Source organism: Fistularia commersonii, chromosome 1 (assembly GCF_037954325.1).
Source record: "Fistularia commersonii isolate RoL2024-O1a breed Wild chromosome 1, RoL_Fcom_v1.0, whole genome shotgun sequence".
NCBI classification, from domain to species: Eukaryota; Metazoa; Chordata; class Actinopteri; order Syngnathiformes; family Fistulariidae; genus Fistularia; species Fistularia commersonii.
The window spans coordinates 21,171,085-21,188,277 of NC_141284.1; the positions used below are offsets into that span (position 1 = coordinate 21,171,085).

Genomic DNA, 17,193 nt, shown 5'->3' on the forward strand with positions numbered 1-17,193 from the left:
TACTGTGAGAGCGTTGCCTTAACGCAGGTAGAGGAGAATATAAATATGATCTGATCATTTCAGTCAAACCTAACATTTACACAAAAGAAGTCATTTCTTTTACGCATTAACTCGAATAACTCACCAACATAACACGTTATTGTAGAGACTGAAATTGCCTTTGGAGGCTGTGTTAAGTTGTTCTCCTTACATTCACGTTGTCTCGACATTGAGTTGTTATTTGAGATTTTGACGCGGCTTAATAACTCTAACTTACACACGGATAAACTACGTACCCTATTTAGACGGAGAAGCCTGCATCCAGATAGGTCCAATTTTTGGGAAACCAAAACATTTCTAAGTCATACCGCGCAGCAAACGGAGAACAACGCGATCCGCTCCAAAAGCTAGCCGGACTTTTCTTTTGAAAGGATGTGTGTTACAGGGAAAAGAGTCCGCCTTTTCCGACACTTTGATATTACATATATTTGCAATAAAATAGTGCTGAGATAGCATGAGAATATAGGGGATTTATTTTTTTTTTATTAAATTAAATTAGATTCATTTTCTTATGTTGGAATGGTTTAAGGAAAAAGACCAGGAACGTTAGCACAAGCTGTTTTCAGCGGGGAGGTTTTTTACCGGAACAACAATTCGCTCTCAGGCTGATGCAAGTTGAATGAGTGAGCTGTCAGTTTACCGAAGAGCCTTTAACGGTACGATTGACAGTTAAATTAAATATTCTTGTGTGGAATGTTTATCTCATTTATCGCAATTGCGGTTAAGGTACCAATTATTTAATCTGACATTTTCACGTTAATATAATACCAGATGTCACAGTCGTCGTTGCCGAATAGCTAGCTCCACCGGTTGGCTTTGTATAGTTGCATATGGTTTCTTTATTTGTTGTGATTTGAGGTTCAGTGATGCTTCGAGGAAAATTAAAAGCTGGGGAGGATTCAGGAATGCATTTTGCTAAAGGTGATTAATTTTTTTGTCCCACCTTACATGTTCAGCCAGTGTGGAACATGACAGATTGCCAGGGAGCCGGGGAAGGAGCGAAGAGTCCGATGGAGCTCTTTGAGAAAGTGACGGCGCAGGGAGACAAAGTGAGAGCCTTGAAGACCGCAAAGGCGGAGAAGGTATGGTTTATTTTAACACAATGTAAAAGCATACATGTGGGTTGGCAAACCTTTTAATCCTGTTTTTTTTTCCCCCGAATCTATTGCCCATATTATTCAGTCATTCAAAACGTTTTTGGTTGACTTTGCCCAAGATTGAGGAGCTCAGTGTTTTCACTACAAGATTTCTCTGACCTCAGGGAAAAACATCGGGATGTTAAGTCAGCAAAGGGCTGCGTTATGTTGAGACAAGCATCAAAGTTTAACTTGAAAAATAATCACATAGCCATGACTCCCTAAAACAGATGTTTTTGGCACAACCCACTCATTTTAAAATCAGTCTGTTTACCTCATGGTTTTGTTCATGGCATCCTTGCCTTGTTTATTTCTGCAGACAGTTAGTGCTGGTTAATGTCAGACTATGATGTAGTATTCTTACAATGTCTGAAACGGACATAAAAGCAGGGTTAGTGTTTGCTGAGGAGAAAAATCCATGTATTAATAAACAATTTATGTTGATAGCAGTATTTGCAATGCCATTCAATGCCCATGCCCATGGTTTTCATCTGATCTATTTTGAAATTTTGCAGGCCGAAATTGATGCTGCCATCCAGTCACTGCTGAAATTGAAAGTGGACTACAAACAGGTCACAGGCCAAGATTACAAAGCAGGGTGCCCACCATCAGAAAACTGTCTTGTCTCCCAAAATAATTTAACAGAAGATGGTGCTAACGATGAAGACACAGTTGACCCGTGGAACGTCTCCACCACCAATGCAAAGGGTGTAGATTATGACAAACTCATTGGTAAGTCAACATTGATCTTCAAGTAAAACTTCTGGTCTTAATTTCTTTGTTTTTTTTACCTGCAACACGAGGTTGAGGCAATAGTTGTTGTTATAACCACATTTTTCTGGTGTCATTCTGTAGTGAGGTTTGGCAGTAATAAAATTGACAAAGAGTTGGTGGACAGAATAGAAAAGGTTTCTGGACAGAAACCTCATCGATTTCTTCGAAGAGGAATCTTTTTCTCACACAGGTGAGCATTTTGCAAAGTTAAATATTTAAGCAATATGGTGTTTCAAAAGTTTAAACTCCTTGCTTTTGATATGATTTTTGTACTAGGTGTGTGATGATAATTAATCTATTGCCAGTTCAAAAGTCTAAACTCACAGATAATGCAACATGATAAAAACAATAATTTTGAATGTTTAAGCTAAAATGGAGGTAAATGAGACATCAGTTAATCATTTCCTGCTGTGTTTTTGCAGAGATATGCATCAGGTTTTGGATGCATATGAGAAGCACAAGTCCTTCTATCTTTATACAGGCAGAGGTCCATCATCTGAGGCCATGCATGTTGGCCACCTCATCCCCTTCATCTTCACAAAGTGAGTTTTTCTTTGCCAGGAATAACCACCACCGCTGTCAGAGTAAAATGAAGCTCTGGCTGATGTGTCATTCAGCAGAGAATTACATGGGCTTAATGGCTCTGAATTTGCCCACCCCCTTCTTGCAGATGGCTGCAGGATGTTTTTGACATCCCACTTGTCATTCAGCTCACTGATGATGAGAAGTACCTGTGGAAGGATCTGACACTTGAAGAATGCCATCGCTTTGCCGTGGAAAACGCCAAGGACATTATTGCGTGTGGATTTGATGTAAACAAGACCTTCATCTTTTCTGACCTTGACTACATGGGGTAAAATATGACAGAAGACAATCTTTACAATTTCAGTCTCTATCTAAACTGTGGTTTACCTGCAGGGCCTTTATAAATTTGAGCGATCGCCCTTTTTTAAAATCTTTATTTTTATGCTGTTTTCCCCCCAGTGCCTCCGCTGAATTCTATAGGAATGTGGTGAAGATCCAGAAGCATGTGACTTTCAACCAGGTCAAAGGCATCTTTGGCTTCACAGACAGTGACTGTATTGGTAAGACAAATGAAAATTATTCTGCATTTCAAAAGAATATGCAAAAAGTTTCCTTAAACTGGTCACAAAGAGAAAATATTACATAGTGTCATTACATCCATAATGAACTTGCATCCGTTGAATGCAGGCAGTAAATAAAATGCCAGTGAATTGAAGGCTCTTGCAAAGTTTTTTTTTTTTTAATTCATCTTCTGATTTAAATGTGTTCACTAGCACGATACTCATTTATGAAAGTGACATTAGTTTAATATGCTTTTTCTGCCATGAATGAACTCTGTGATTATTTTAAGGAATTAGGAAAATTGGATTTCCCAAAACCTAGTTCTTTAAATTCTTGTTTTTGAAAAGCAAAGGGAAAAGTAACATAAGATTAATATGCTTTACCTGCCATGAATGAACTCTGTTTATTTTAAGGAATTAGGAAAATTGGATTTCCCAAAACCTAGATCTTTAAATTCCTGTTTTTGAAAAGCAAAGGGATAGATAAAATTCTATGTGTATGATTAAGTAATATGATTTTTTTCTGTTAAGGAAAAAAGGCAATTTTAATCAAACATACAGAACATTATCATGGCTGTCCATTCCATCAGTACTTCTGAAAAGGGAACATTTTATTGTTTTTATTTTTAAAGGGGGTGACTGAATATTATTACATGTTTTTTTGTCTCTCCCACTTAAACAGTGTCTATGTTATAAATAAATTCATTTTCATCTTCACAGGAAAGATAAGCTTCCCAGCCATTCAAGCTGCCCCATCCTTCAGTAACTCCTTTCCACATATTTTTGGAAGCAGAAAAGACATTCAGTGTCTTATCCCCTGTGCTATAGACCAGGTCTGATCAGCATCATGAGAAAACATAACAAACCACACACCCCAATGATTACTAATGCATTCAAACTTCTGCCCAGGACCCGTACTTTAGAATGACTCGAGATGTTGCACCAAGGATCGGCTACCCCAAGCCAGCCCTGCTGCACTCCACCTTCTTCCCTGCCCTGCAGGGAGCACAGACAAAGATGAGCGCGAGTGATGCCAACTCCTCTATCTTTCTCACAGATACACCCAAACAGATCAAAAACAAGGTGCCACCAGAAACAAATTAGTTGCATTTTGTCCTTTTATAACTGTTATAAATGAATGAATGAATGAATGAAATGCAATATGTTTAGACGCATTACTTCAGGGTGTCCCAACTGATCATATGTGTCAAACATTTGCTGACAGATAAATAAACATGCATTTTCGGGAGGAAAAGACACAGTAGAAGAGCACCGAAAGTATGGAGGCAATGCAGATGTTGATGTCTCCTTCATGTACCTCACCTTCTTCCTGGAGGATGATGAACAGTTGGAGACAATCAGAAAGGTGAGGATGGAAAAAAAACTAATTTTTCTAAACTCTTACATTTTGAAGCATTCATTTTTTGTAGTATTTGTTTGCTGATGATGATACATTTTATGTTGCTTTACTTTTGATAATGTTCACTGTTTTCATTTCTCTGTTCAACATCACCTTCCATCTGAACAACCTATCTGTACCCCAAACCGCTTTGCACTTCGCCAACACTTGTCTTGATAGGACTACACAAGTGGAGCTCTTCTAACTGGAGAACTGAAAAAGATTTTGATCGAAGCCCTGCAGCCAATGATCATGGAGCATCAAGAGCGACGAAAGCAAGTTACGGACGAGCAAGTGAAGAAGTTCATGACCCCGAGGCCTCTTAATTTTAACTTTTAGCCCCTTGAAGCAGCTGATGTGTCTTGGTCCATCTGTCAGTACACCATAAACCACAAATTAAAACCCTGATTCTGTTATGGGCTAAATTAGAAAAAAGACAAATATAGTAGTTTGCATCAGAACTGGATATAAATGTTTCATCCCGCTGGATCACCGGAACAAAGGACTATGCCTCTGTGTCACATTAAGCATGAAATTTCATGAAACCTCATGATAATCGTCATACTTCCTGTTGGCTTCATGCTGCACTAAAAGGCACGTCAGCCCCCGTCAGGTGTCTGCAGCTCCAAGCGCTCAAAGCAGGGGGGAGGATGTTCTTTTCAAGTGTAACATTAACTTGGACATAGTCAAAGAACAACAACTTATGTAATCATGGTGTGATGAAAAAGCATAATATGATATTACAGACCTCCATCGCCTGCCATTATTTGCATATATCAGCAAGTTGCAGTTGGGTTTCTTATTCATGAGAGCCAAGACCGATAATTGCAAAAACTAAGTGAAACAAGTTCATGCTTTCTCTAAGCATGGTGTGGGAAGAACACATATAGTTGTTCCCGCGTTTAACCCCAAGGAACCTAAAATTCCTAAGTGTACTGTTTGTACCATTAAACATAATTTCAAATAATTACAACTTATGATCGTGAACAGAGTGCTAATTTTTCACAAAATGCACAATATCAACACGTTAAGAACAACATTTGATGATGTACAATGTTGTCAGCCAAAATTCTGCCAGATTTAAAAACAACAATGTGAGAACAAGGGGTAATAATAATTCAAATTAGTGGCTGGTCTGCCATGGCTATGTAGGACAGCCAAATGTAGTCGTTCTGGTTGCTATTATCTTACAAACACATCCGACAACCAAGCCACGACCCTCTATTTTACAATAAAGCCATCATATGACCCATGTAATGGATGCAGCTGTATTGGAGACACATGGTGTTATTAAACAACCACAGTAATATTTAAGTGTTCTGTTTGGTGCAAGATGACTGGAGCATGTCTTTGGGATATCAGCAGCACATCCCATAGTATATTTACAGTCAAAGAAAATAAGTAAAATCACAACTCTATTCTGAAGTGTTGGTTCCCTCTTGTAGGTTTAGACAAAAGTGTTCCAAAGTAGACTGATTTCTTTAAAGAAACTTTTTATAGAAACATTTAAATCCAGTTTCCCACTACATACATTGGAAAAGTTAAAAGTTCTCATTGAAGATAATTGAGCTACGTATCTATTTAGCTAAGTATGAGTATGTTCAGAAGAGCTGTGAACTTCATCTGGGAATTTTTTTTTGTATGAATAACATGTTGGGAAGGAGGGGGGTAATCCTCAGACTTCAGTTGAAAGTCAATATTTACACACATTAATGTGTGTTTAACTGACTAACCCTTTTAAACCTTTGCTGTGTCCCCTAGTAATATTCTGTTATATGCCATAACATTGTCATATCATTTACAGTCAAATGACAAAATAAGATTGGGAACCTGTACCACTTTATTTTTTGGCCAGAAATTCAGAATTCACATCACTTTTGTTATATTTGAGATTCCTAACCAATCACAAAGTGAGACATTTAAAGAGGATGGTTTGCGTAATCCCCCAAAAAACATAGTTTCCACAAGATCATGAGCCTTCTGTTTGCAAGAACTTAGTTTCCAGGGACAACTAACATATGCATATATTTGTACACATATATTTGACAGGATGTGCATGTTATTTTAAGCGTTTTGTGTTTTCCCCCTAAAACAAAATTTTGCAGGATATATTTAATTGTTATTTATGTTAGGTTTTCTCTATTAAGACTACCAGGGGTTGTGGACTGTCATCAAGGGCAAACACACGCGCGCGCGCGCGCACACACACACACACACACACACACACACACACACACACACACACACACACACACACACACACGCATCGACGACGCCCCCCATGATAGCACTGTTGATCAGGAGCCCCGCCGCCCTGACGTCCGCCGCCGCACCGGGGAGCAGCCAATGACCGCAGAGGGCCGGTGGTGCCCACGGAGGGAGGTGTCTTCCTCCCGGTTAGATGATTGGACTGCCTTATAAAGGTCAAACACGCTCCTACTTCCCCCGCCCCCCGAAACCCCGCCTCGGTACTGAAATAGACCGGGTTCTCAGGGGGTGGAAGGTAGCCGGCGGTGAGAGCGCACCAAGCAGACACAAACACCCCGCATACTTTAAGCACGGAGCTGGCGCGTCCATGTGAGCTCGGCCAGCCTGCAAACCTTCTCCTCTACCGCTTCCGCATCCGGGAACCCCACAGAAGGAGACTCCTTTACTAAGCTAACCAGCTTGGCCGCACACCAAGCCGTCGGTTGTAAAAGTTGTTGGACGAACGGAAAATAGTCTTAACTCTTGTGACCTGGGGAGGGTTGAAATTGTTAGTTTTGTTTTATTTTATTTTTAAGGGAATGGCATTGGACTTCGCTGCGGGCTGTGCGGGAGGTAAGCGCGCTAGCCGGTGTTGATGTTAGCCTGCCACGTTTAGCCAGTCGACAAGTTCAAGCTAGCTAGCATTAGCCAGACGTAGACAGTTTGACTTGTCCACGCCAGTTTTTTTTTCTTTTCCTTTTTTCTCCGTCTGCTTCAATATCTGGCTTGTGTCCGGGTGCCACGTATTTAGAATTTCGGAGTTACGCTGCCATTAAATGACGGAGGAAAAGCTGGATTTTAAATCAAAGTTCCAGCAGAAGTACGCTGTAAAACATAGATTGTCTAGATTTGCGCCGCAGCCACATTCCATAAGGTTAACTCACCTGCAGGAGGGGTGTCGCTGATTTGTTATCGACGAAAAGCCACGCACACACTGAAATAAATATGCATTTTAATGTGTTGTGTCAAATCAAGTTATTATATAAAGATGTTTGACTCGGGAAGGAAAACATGTAAACAAAAATAAAGGAAGTGGTCAGTGAAACACTAGCAACATTATCAAAATTTCAGGTAAGGTTACTCAGATCTAATGCAAACTCAGCAGGTGATTTGGATTTCCGTGTCAGATTCTGGGATGGAGGATGTGATATTGTACATGTGACTTTCAGGGTTTTTGAAATTCTGCAGCCCAGAGCCAAGTCTCATAGTTGTATGGTGGGAATCTCGTCAGCTGTTTAGTCTTTCTCCAAGGTCTGTGCATCTCCAAGACAGGAAACACCAGAAAACATCTGTCTTTGAGTGTTCTCTTTAGTGATGTTTCTTTTTAACATTAGCTTGAGATTCTATATCAGTCAGAGCCTAGTCTTGTCCCTTTTTGCTGTTTTTAAGTTTCCGATTATTAACTGATGAGTAAATAAAAATGCTGTCCAACCACAGAGAGCCCATAAATCATTTTTGTAAAGGACTCTGGTATTCCACTGTTCTTCAGTAATATCAGATAGTGGCATTTGACAATGAATTAATTGTACCAAAAGCCTACATGAAGACTCCAAACTGAAGTATTCACTATTTTGGATTTGAATTAGAATAAATGCAAATGCCTGAAACTCAATATTTGCCAAAATTGTAAACTTCATGTGAGACAGGTTACCTCATGGGTCAACTGAATAAATGAACGGAATATTTACAAAAATTGAATATTCCTATTTATTTGAATTTTAAATCACATTTGCATAAGTCAAGGTCAGTAGATAATTCTGTTTTCGTCTATGGGCACGGTGCAGTGACCACCTGGTTACTTTGCTCGGTCTCCCATTGGGTGGACTCGGCTGTTGCAAGATGTGCCACTTGGTCTTACACTCTTCTAAAACGTACTGTTGGTGATGTCCCATTGTGGTGGTTAATAATTAACCTATAGGATATGTGCATATGTAATGTAAAACTTGTGGCAGGAGTGAAATGTGGAGGATGATCTCTGAGTACAGGTTTCTTGAATAGGGTAACCTAATGTCAATATTTAACATGACTGATTCCTCTCATTTTTAGGTGCTGCTGGAGTTTTGGTTGGTCATCCATTTGATACTGTGAAGGTGGGTGTCGTTTCCACCTTCCTAACTGTTTACTCATGTTGGGTAATCTGTAAATCTTGCCATATTCAGTGTGTATCCAGATGACCAAGGTACACAAGCCAACCTACAATGTGAAGCTGACACGTGAGCAGGATAAATAAAGGCTTTTATTTTCAAACTATTATCACCAGTGATACCTCATTGTCAATATGCAATCAAGTTTTGTTTTTCATAACACATTTAAACTATCACAGGAAGTTTTAGCAATATATAGGGCTGGGCGATATATCAGTATAATTTGGTATGGTACTTTTTTGCAGTGATATAAAAAAAAAACAATTTGCTGTTTCTTAATTTCTAGAATATAAGCTCTGTTCATACAGTGCAATATAAGAAGTCATGGTTTCAGTGGTGGTGCTCATTTATCTGAACTTTACTGACTAGCTGCAATAACAGCAGCAGATGAAGACATGAAATATGATCAAGCAAATGTAAATACTGTCCAATGGCAATACCGTCTTGGGTGTTGTGGTCATGCATCATTCAGAAATGTGTATGTGAAAGACCAGATGCAGTGACACAGGTAATCACAGCAGGACAGGTAGAAGAAATGAGTATTGCAGAGTATAGAGAAGAGTGGATGAAACATAGACCCTGGACTTGAAAGAATTTGAAAAGGCAAAAGAAACACTTAAGACTTGAAACTGGCAGGACAGCATTCCCATAACTGCTGTCACATGTCCATAAAGGAGGAATTGGAACAGGGAAACAGTTCCACTTTGAATTATTTGAAGTGTAGTTTGTGTCCTTTTTTGATATTGTATTTGGAGTCTGTTGTTGGGAGTTTCACAAATCCCTGAAATCTAAAGAAATGTTATGAGTGTATCGCTCAGCCCTAGCTAATATTCTGTTTAATTTTACCAATTTGAATAGAAGTTTAGCACCGAAAGATGTCTTACCTATCACAGCATAGACTCTTGCATTGAATTAGCTTGTGTACACTTAGTTGTAGAACTTGTTTCAGTTCATTTCATTTTGTTTGTCAGTTCCTCTACTCTAACATTTTAATGGTTTGCAACATCTTATTGTAGAATTGCTGTGTGCAGTTAATATTGAGGGTTTTCACTGAAGACCTTTACTTCATTCAGTGTGTCATAAATCCTTCAAATTCCAGCATCCTATCTGAGGTGAAGTGGCTGGTGAATGATTTGGTTGTAGCTCTTTTATACCTTGCTGTCCATGTTGTTTCTCTGTGAGCTGGTGTCTGCATGGGGGCTGGTGGAGGCTCTCTTTAACAGCAACAGTGTCACTGTGTTGTAGATGAGAGAGAGAAATAAACAACCTCTCCACGGATATGTGACCTAGTAAGTAAAGTCAAGGTCTTTCTTTCTCTCACCCAATGTCCACTCTTGACCTAAAGACATGTGTAAAGCAGTAGGCATCTTGAAAAAAAAGGCATAAGAAAAATCATTCTCAATTAAATAATTCACCCACATGTTGCACCCATCCCTGAACAATTTTTTTTTTCGTTCCCCCCCCCCCCAACCCAAAAGAAACATTTAAAAGACCCGTTGAATATGCAGTTGGCAGGTATTGTTTAGCCACGGGACTGTAACATTGGAGCTCTTGTTTCACAGGTGAGACTTCAAGTTCAAAATGTGGACAAACCTTTGTATCGCGGCACGTTCCACTGCTTCCAGTCCATCGTACGCCAGGAGTCGGTAAGCTTTGTGAATCTTTTCTTTCACTGAATTACCCATTTTATTCCAGATTGTAGTGGATGTCATGAGTGAAGTGCACTCGTAACCTTGCCACATGCTGCTTACCAGACAAACTTGCTCAGAATTTTCAGTGCGCTAATTTAAGTCTCTGGTTACAGCCACTTCTTAGAACATCGGCCAGAATGTTCTGAACATGGGGTGATAAGAGTTTAAGGGGGTCATGTTGTGTATATTACCCAGTGTCAGTGAGGACCTTATTCCCGTGTGGGCTAAATTAAGCTTTGGGCATCACCCAGCTCTTTTTTTTGGGGGGGGGGGGGTGGGGGGGGGGGGGGTTGCTTGATCTCAACCTGTTTCTAGGTATAACACATTGTTCTCTCCTTGTGGTCTGATTATTACACATTACAGGAAAAACAGGACAACTGACCTCACATTTTTCTTTTTCCCCCTCACGAGATTTGCAAGGAGTGGCACATAGTTTTTGTGAGGGTAAAAGAGAATGGGAAGGATACAAAAGATAATTTGAAGATTTTGGGTTCTCTCAGTCAAAACAGTGTACATTTCCTTTAGTGTTAGTCCATGCCGTTGTTCCTGGAGCTGTTTAGATATGATCTGTTTCACTTATGAGTTTTAGGTTTTGTCTTTGACTTGGTGCTTATTGAGAATGTGTTAAAAGCAATAGCGCCAAGTATCCAGTGGGTTGCAATGGTCATATAGAAACTGGTTCTCCAGATGAATCCCATTAACTGGTGATAATGCTATATAAAGTCCATTTTGAGATTAACCCCGGTTTCACATTTTTTAAATCTACACCAGTCACATTAGTTCTATTAGCCTATGTTGTACTTTCTACTTTCTGTTGGCAGTAGTGAACTCACAAGGCGGTACTCCCAGCTTCTAGCTGCAAGTAATAAATCTTTATGCCAACATTTGTCAAAGTGTGCTGGTTCATTTTAGTATTTATTAATGTCTGTAATAAGCCCTTAAGGGTGGGCCCGAAACACATTTCACGATATCTGCATTAATAACTAGTGTGGAGAGATTTATGAGGCCACTATGTCAGCTAAACTCTTAAGTTACTGAGCTGCTGTTTCCCATAAGAATTAAATTTTCACTTTCAGGCCTGGATATTCTCATAAGGTCTTGGCTCGTAGACATTTGGTAAAAAAAGTTTACTCATTGTACAATTTATTTGAACCAAGCAATCATTGATTCAGACAAAAAAAATGTCCATTTCATGTTAACATTTAGCGAGCTTTTAGCTGGTAGTCAACTTTAGCCCAGCATCACTTTGGCAGTCTGGTCTTCCCCGGTTTATTTCAGATACCTAAAATGCAACGGACCAAACACTGCTGAATCCAGCTGGCAAAATCTATGAACATCTAATAATAAATAACCCTTGCTCAAGATGACATGGTGGAAGGCACAGTAGAATTGGGGATCATAACAACTGGGAGGGCTTTCAGATTAAAGTGAAACCTGAAGATCAAATTAATCTGGTTTACAGACTGCCAGATTTTATTACCTAATATCTTAACCCCTGAGAAAACCACATATTAATATTTAAATATTCAAGTGGCACAAGGGTCATGGGTGTCTGAGACAATATGAAATATTCTTTCAAGTATTCTTAACAAAATGACAAACTTTCATACTTAAAACCTATTCAGAGTCAATCTCAGAGATCAAAATGCATACGTGCGCATAACAAATAGAGCTTTGAATTTTTAAATACGTCTTTGATCAGTTTTCTACAGAGGTACTGATGCAGCTCACCTTTCTCTCCCCGACAAGCTCATTCATATTTCCATGCACATGCAGGCACTTGGCCTCTACAAAGGCATCGGCTCCCCAATGATGGGCCTGACCTTCATCAACGCCATAGTGTTTGGCGTGCAGGGCAACGCAATGAGGAAACTTGGCCGGGACACACCACTTAACCAGTTTCTGGCTGGAGCTTCTGCAGGAGCCATCCAATGTGTCATATGCTGCCCGATGGAGCTGGCCAAGACACGCATGCAGATGCAAGGGACTGGGGAAAAGAAGTCCAAGAAAAAGATGTACAAGAATTCCCTAGACTGTCTTGTCAGAATTTACAAGAGGGAGGGAATCCGAGGGATCAATCGAGGTATGGTGACCACACTCGTCCGAGAGACACCGGGTTTCGGTGTGTACTTTCTCACCTATGACATGTTGACGCGTTCACTGGGCTGTGAGCCGGAAGACCCCTACATGATCCCCAAGCTGCTCTTCGCTGGAGGCATGTCTGGGATTGCGTCTTGGATCTCCACCTACCCCGTAGATGTGATCAAGTCCCGGTTACAGGCAGACGGGGTTGGTGGTGTCAACCAGTATAATGGTATCATGGACTGTGTCAGACAAAGCTTGAAGAAGGAGGGGTGGAGGGTGTTCACACGTGGACTCACATCCACCCTGCTCCGTGCATTCCCAGTGAATGCTACCACATTTGCCACCGTGACTCTGTTCTTATTGTACATGCGCCAGGGAGAGGAGTGTAGCCTGCAGGACCCTGATCCACAGGCAATCCCACTGCAGCCTCTGCAGCCACAGGCACAACCCAGCAGCATGTGAGCTGCCAGTTCACAGGTCTCCTGTTCTGATGTCCATGCTCCGATGTCCATGTTGGCAAATGAAATGATCTTTCAAATGATTGGAGCTCCAAGGGAGCATATATAGCACGTGTGTGTGTGTGTGTGTGTGTGTGTGTGTATGTGTATATACACACACACACACACATATAGTGGGCAGAACAAGTATTTGATACACCGCTGATTTTTCAGCTTTTTCCCACTTAAAGCATGCAGAGGTCTGTAATTTATTTTTTAACATTAGTACTCTTCAACTGTGAGTAACTGAACACTGGAGTAACTGAAAACAAAAATCCAGAAAATCACATTGTATAATTAATTCATTTGCATTTTATTGCATGACATAAGTATTTGATACATCAGGAAAATAGAACTTAATATTTGGTACAGAAACCTTTGTTGGCAATTACAGAGGTCAGCTGTTTCCTGTGGTGCTTTACCAGGTTTGCACACACTGCAGCAGAGATTTTGGCCCACTCCTTTATACACATCTTCTCCAGATCCTTCAGGTTTTTGGGGCAGTTGCTGGGCAGTATGGACTTTCAGCTCCCTCCAAAGATTTTCCATTGGGTTCAGATCTGGAGAGTGGCTAGGCCACTCTGGGACCTTGAGATGCTTCTCACGGCAATTGGCAAACTTCAGTTTGCCTGTGCTGGCTGGAGCAGGGGGCCTTGTGTGCGGTGCAGGAGTTAAATCCATGATGGCGTAGTGTGTTAGTAATGGTTTGCCTTGAGACTGTGGTCCCAGCTGACCAGGTCCAGTCGTGTAGTTTTGGGCTGATTCCTCACCTGCCTCATGATCATTGATACCCTGCGAGGTGAGATCTTCCATGGAACCCCAGACCGAGGGAGAATGACCATCGGCTAGAACTTCTTCCCGTTTTCTAATAATTGTGCCTACATTTGTTGCCTTCTCACCAAGCAGCTGCCCATTGTCCTGTAGCCCATCCCAGCCTTGTGCAGGACTACAATTTTATCCCTGATGTCCTTACACAGCTTCTTGGTCTTTGCCATTGTGGAGAGGTTGGAGTTTCATTGATTGTGTGGACAGGTGTCTTTTCTGCAGGTAAGGAGTTCAAACTGGCGCAGTTAATACAGGTAATGAGTGGAGAACAGGAGGGCTTCTTAAAGTACTGACAGGTCTGTGAGAGTTGCAATTCTTACTGCTTTGTAGGTGATTTTTTTTTTTTTTCATGAAATAAAAAGCAAATTAATTATTCAAAATTCATACAATGTGATTATTTGGATTTTTGTTTTAGATTCCATCGCTCACAGTTGAACAGTACCGATGATAAAAATTAGACCTCTTGATGCTTTGAAAGTGGGACAGGTGAAAAATCAGCAGTACATCAAATACTTGCTCTCCCTACTATACACACACACACACACACACACATACACACACACGATGATAACTGCACTTGCAAATGTTGGTTCCCTAGTCTTTTAGCTTGACTAAAGTGAAAAGTAAATCAGGAGCCTTTTCATGAAATTATTACAGGATTGATAATGTACAATTACAGTTACGAAGATTCCAGATGTACAAGAGATTCTTGTTACAGGCTTTTTCTTTTAGGTCATAACAGTATGTCTGGAGTTTTATTCTAACCTGGTTTGTTATGTTAGAGTGTGTCTTAACATTACAAACTTGAAAGCGTTCATTCTACTTATGGTGCAGAATTTCCATTTATTTCCAGTTAATGTGGAAATGGTTCAAAATACAAAGTAAGCTTTTTATATGTACTGTACGCTTCTATAGATATGGATTTTAATTTTAGTGGATACAGCTGTAAGCAAAGTTTATAAATTAAGATTCAAATGGTGGGAGGTGTCTGAGGGTTCAACAGATGAGACTGTGTCATATGTTTATCGTTTTGTCCTCAAGTCTGTTGGTTCTGATGTTTGTAGTGAAAGCATTGTTTATGTAGACATTAGTTGAGTTTTCCAAATGACAAATGAAATAGCTTTACTCTTGGATTCAGATCCAACTTAGATGTTTGTTACTCCTTTTTTAAAGTTACTGCCTTAATAAAGCATATTTCTTTTAACAGGTTTGACACTAACTCTTAGCTCAGAGATAGGGCTTGGCCTGCTCTACTTGCTGTCAGATAAGTGATGAAACATCCAAAGTCACTGAGCTTGTTTCCATTTTCCAGTCTGTGCACAATCACCTGCTTCAAAATTTAAAAAACAAGATGTTCCTTTCCAGCCAGGGAAAGGAACTTTCCAGCCAGGGAAAGGAACTTTTTATGTACTGATTGAGTACACAAATGCAGATGTTTAGAAAGTGCATCACTGTGATTATAGATTATTTGACCCAAAAACTCTATTTGTGAAATGGAGATTTTTTTTTTTAGTATTTGACAATCATAATCGATTTGTCATTTTATAATTTATTATTGACATTATGAACAATGTCCAGCATGATAAATTACAATGTGGTAAGGAGACCCGTGATGAAAACGCTTGTAGTTTTTGCACATTTTTGCAAAAGTAGAATCGGAATATGTCAACCTATGTGGAGCACACTTTTCTGTGAGCTCAACTTTCCCCACACGGGGTGCTGTGTCACTTTCAGATCAGTTTTGTAGTCCAACCTGCATCACCTGCAGGCAGGTGTGGTTTAAGGCCTAAGCAACTCTTCACACCTATGGTTCAGGTTTGGTAAAAATTCTACGTCACTGTATCAAAAGCCTGTGTTGTAATTTAACAAACATTTGTGAAACCTTTTAATTTCAGTATTTGACTAAATGGAAGAGCTTTGTTTTTTTCCCTATTTGGCGTGATTGTCTCATTACAATGAAATGAGTTCACTTTGCATAAAAGTACGTGAGCTCCTATTGTTTGAAAAAGGAAAGGATTTTGGACTCTCAATCGCAAGGAAGCACAGTTTCTCTTTGTTTAAGTCTAAGTAACATTGTGTTCAGCTGGTTTAAAGTATAAACCGAAAGTCCGCAAGAAATGCACGACTGTATCTTTGACCCACGTCCCGCTCTCAGGACCCTCTGCTGCATGTAATTGGCATTCTTTTTGAGCTGAACTTTTCAAAATGTTAATTTTTCCCAATCCCATTTTTTTTTATGTGAATTTTATTTTTGTTTCGTTTTTTCCCTCCCCAAACTGTTCTTATGTCTGATACTTGGTGAGTGAATTCAGTCTAAAACAAGCTGCTTTAAATATCAAATGCTGCTTCAGTCTTATGTGGGATTGGGAAAATCGAGGTCATGTTGATGACCAACAAAGCTTTCGGGGGAATAAGAAATCAAATTTTAGTGGTTATATTTTCATACCTTCATCTATTTTACATTGATAAAGATATTTTCCAGAAAGCTTATCCCTTAAGATCCTGAAACTGTTTCCTTACTGTTCAGTCAGTACTAACAAACAAGAAACGTCAAGGAGTTCTAATCTTGTCAAAATTGAAAAGCAGAACTCAATCTTTCAAAAATAGCAGTTTTATTCAAGAATGAGCTATTTAGACTTAACTTTGATAGCGACAAATAAATATTTTTTTAAACAAGTAGAAATGGGGTCTGGTAAACAGATTGGCTATCAGAGTCCTTACATGAATACTCAAGCTGGAGCCAAGCTGTCAACATACAGCATAAAATAAATATTGTTCTTAATGAACCAGGAAGTGGTCTTTGTTTTGTTACATAAGATGTTAATCGAATGTCCTGAAACCTTGTTTCACACACTACATGGATGTAATAGCATAGTTGTGCCACAGCAAAAATGGGTAATGAAGATATCTTTTTTTTTGGGGGGGGGTCGGAGCTGGAAATTATGCTGTCTTGCGATTTTCCGGCTTTTCATACTTATGACGTGTTGAGCAGGAAGGGGTCACAGGAGTGGCGCAGGAAACGGTAGATCTCTTCTGCTCTGGATCGACCCATACAGCCTCCTTTCTGAATGTCTTCGATTGAACTGCGGGAGGGGGGGTTGAGGACAAGTCATGAATGGTGCAGCAATATTGAAAGGATGGTTTTGTACATGTTAATTATGTCAGACTGACACTTTGCATTGAAAGCAGAATGAACCGAATGAAATTCAACAGGTCTGAGTGGAAGAGGAAAACAAGGTTGAGACACAAAGTAAGTACCGAGATGACAAGT

At 39.9% G+C, this 17,193-nt stretch overlaps 4 protein-coding genes across 7 annotated transcripts in view; 2 read left to right on the forward strand and 2 right to left on the reverse strand.

The window, feature by feature from the left end:
* wdr25 (WD repeat domain 25) overlaps window positions 1–401 on the reverse strand; it is a 29,258-nt gene extending 28,857 nt beyond the window's left edge. Inside the window, exon 1 of one of the 3 annotated variants that reach the window (XM_086154311.1) lies at window positions 276–401. Coding sequence is in view for 2 of the 3 variants with exons in the window: in XM_086154301.1 (XP_086010427.1) it covers window positions 125–209 (85 nt within the window). In the remaining variant the exon portion in view is untranslated. Of the gene's footprint in view, window positions 1–124 lie in introns of all 3 variants that reach the window. The other 2 variants (XM_086154301.1, XM_086154290.1) reach the window with 2 other exon arrangements.
* A 228-nt stretch (window positions 402–629) lies between these two features.
* Window positions 630–5,406, forward strand: wars1 (tryptophanyl-tRNA synthetase 1). Of its 2 annotated transcripts, none has more exons than XM_086157246.1 (11): window positions 630–695; window positions 996–1,121; window positions 1,691–1,907; window positions 2,031–2,139; window positions 2,372–2,491; window positions 2,620–2,802; window positions 2,934–3,034; window positions 3,755–3,867; window positions 3,944–4,117; window positions 4,260–4,400; window positions 4,614–5,406. In XM_086157246.1, exons 2-11 carry the CDS (start codon window positions 1,008–1,010, stop codon window positions 4,770–4,772), a joined length of 1,431 nt encoding a protein of 476 aa, XP_086013372.1. In that variant the 5' UTR covers window positions 630–695; window positions 996–1,007; the 3' UTR covers window positions 4,773–5,406. The 2 variants fall into 2 exon arrangements, with proteins under 2 accessions (XP_086013372.1, XP_086013291.1); XM_086157165.1 differs by having other exon boundaries at window positions 650–695; window positions 1,000–1,121.
* A 1,494-nt stretch (window positions 5,407–6,900) lies between these two features.
* On the forward strand, window positions 6,901–16,708 carry slc25a29l (solute carrier family 25 member 29-like). The gene is made up of 4 exons (XM_086154367.1): window positions 6,901–7,253; window positions 8,727–8,770; window positions 10,387–10,470; window positions 12,292–16,708. The coding sequence occupies exons 1-4, from the start codon at window positions 7,220–7,222 to the stop codon at window positions 13,060–13,062; spliced, it is 933 nt and encodes a 310-aa protein (XP_086010493.1). The 5' UTR covers window positions 6,901–7,219; the 3' UTR covers window positions 13,063–16,708.
* The window catches only part of fancm (FA complementation group M), a 37,590-nt gene continuing 36,914 nt past the window's right edge, over window positions 16,518–17,193 (reverse strand). Inside the window, exon 24 of the mRNA XM_086154343.1 lies at window positions 16,518–17,005. Coding sequence (XP_086010469.1) covers window positions 16,897–17,005 — 109 coding nt within the window. The 3' untranslated portion in view covers window positions 16,518–16,896. The remainder of the gene's footprint in view (window positions 17,006–17,193) is intronic.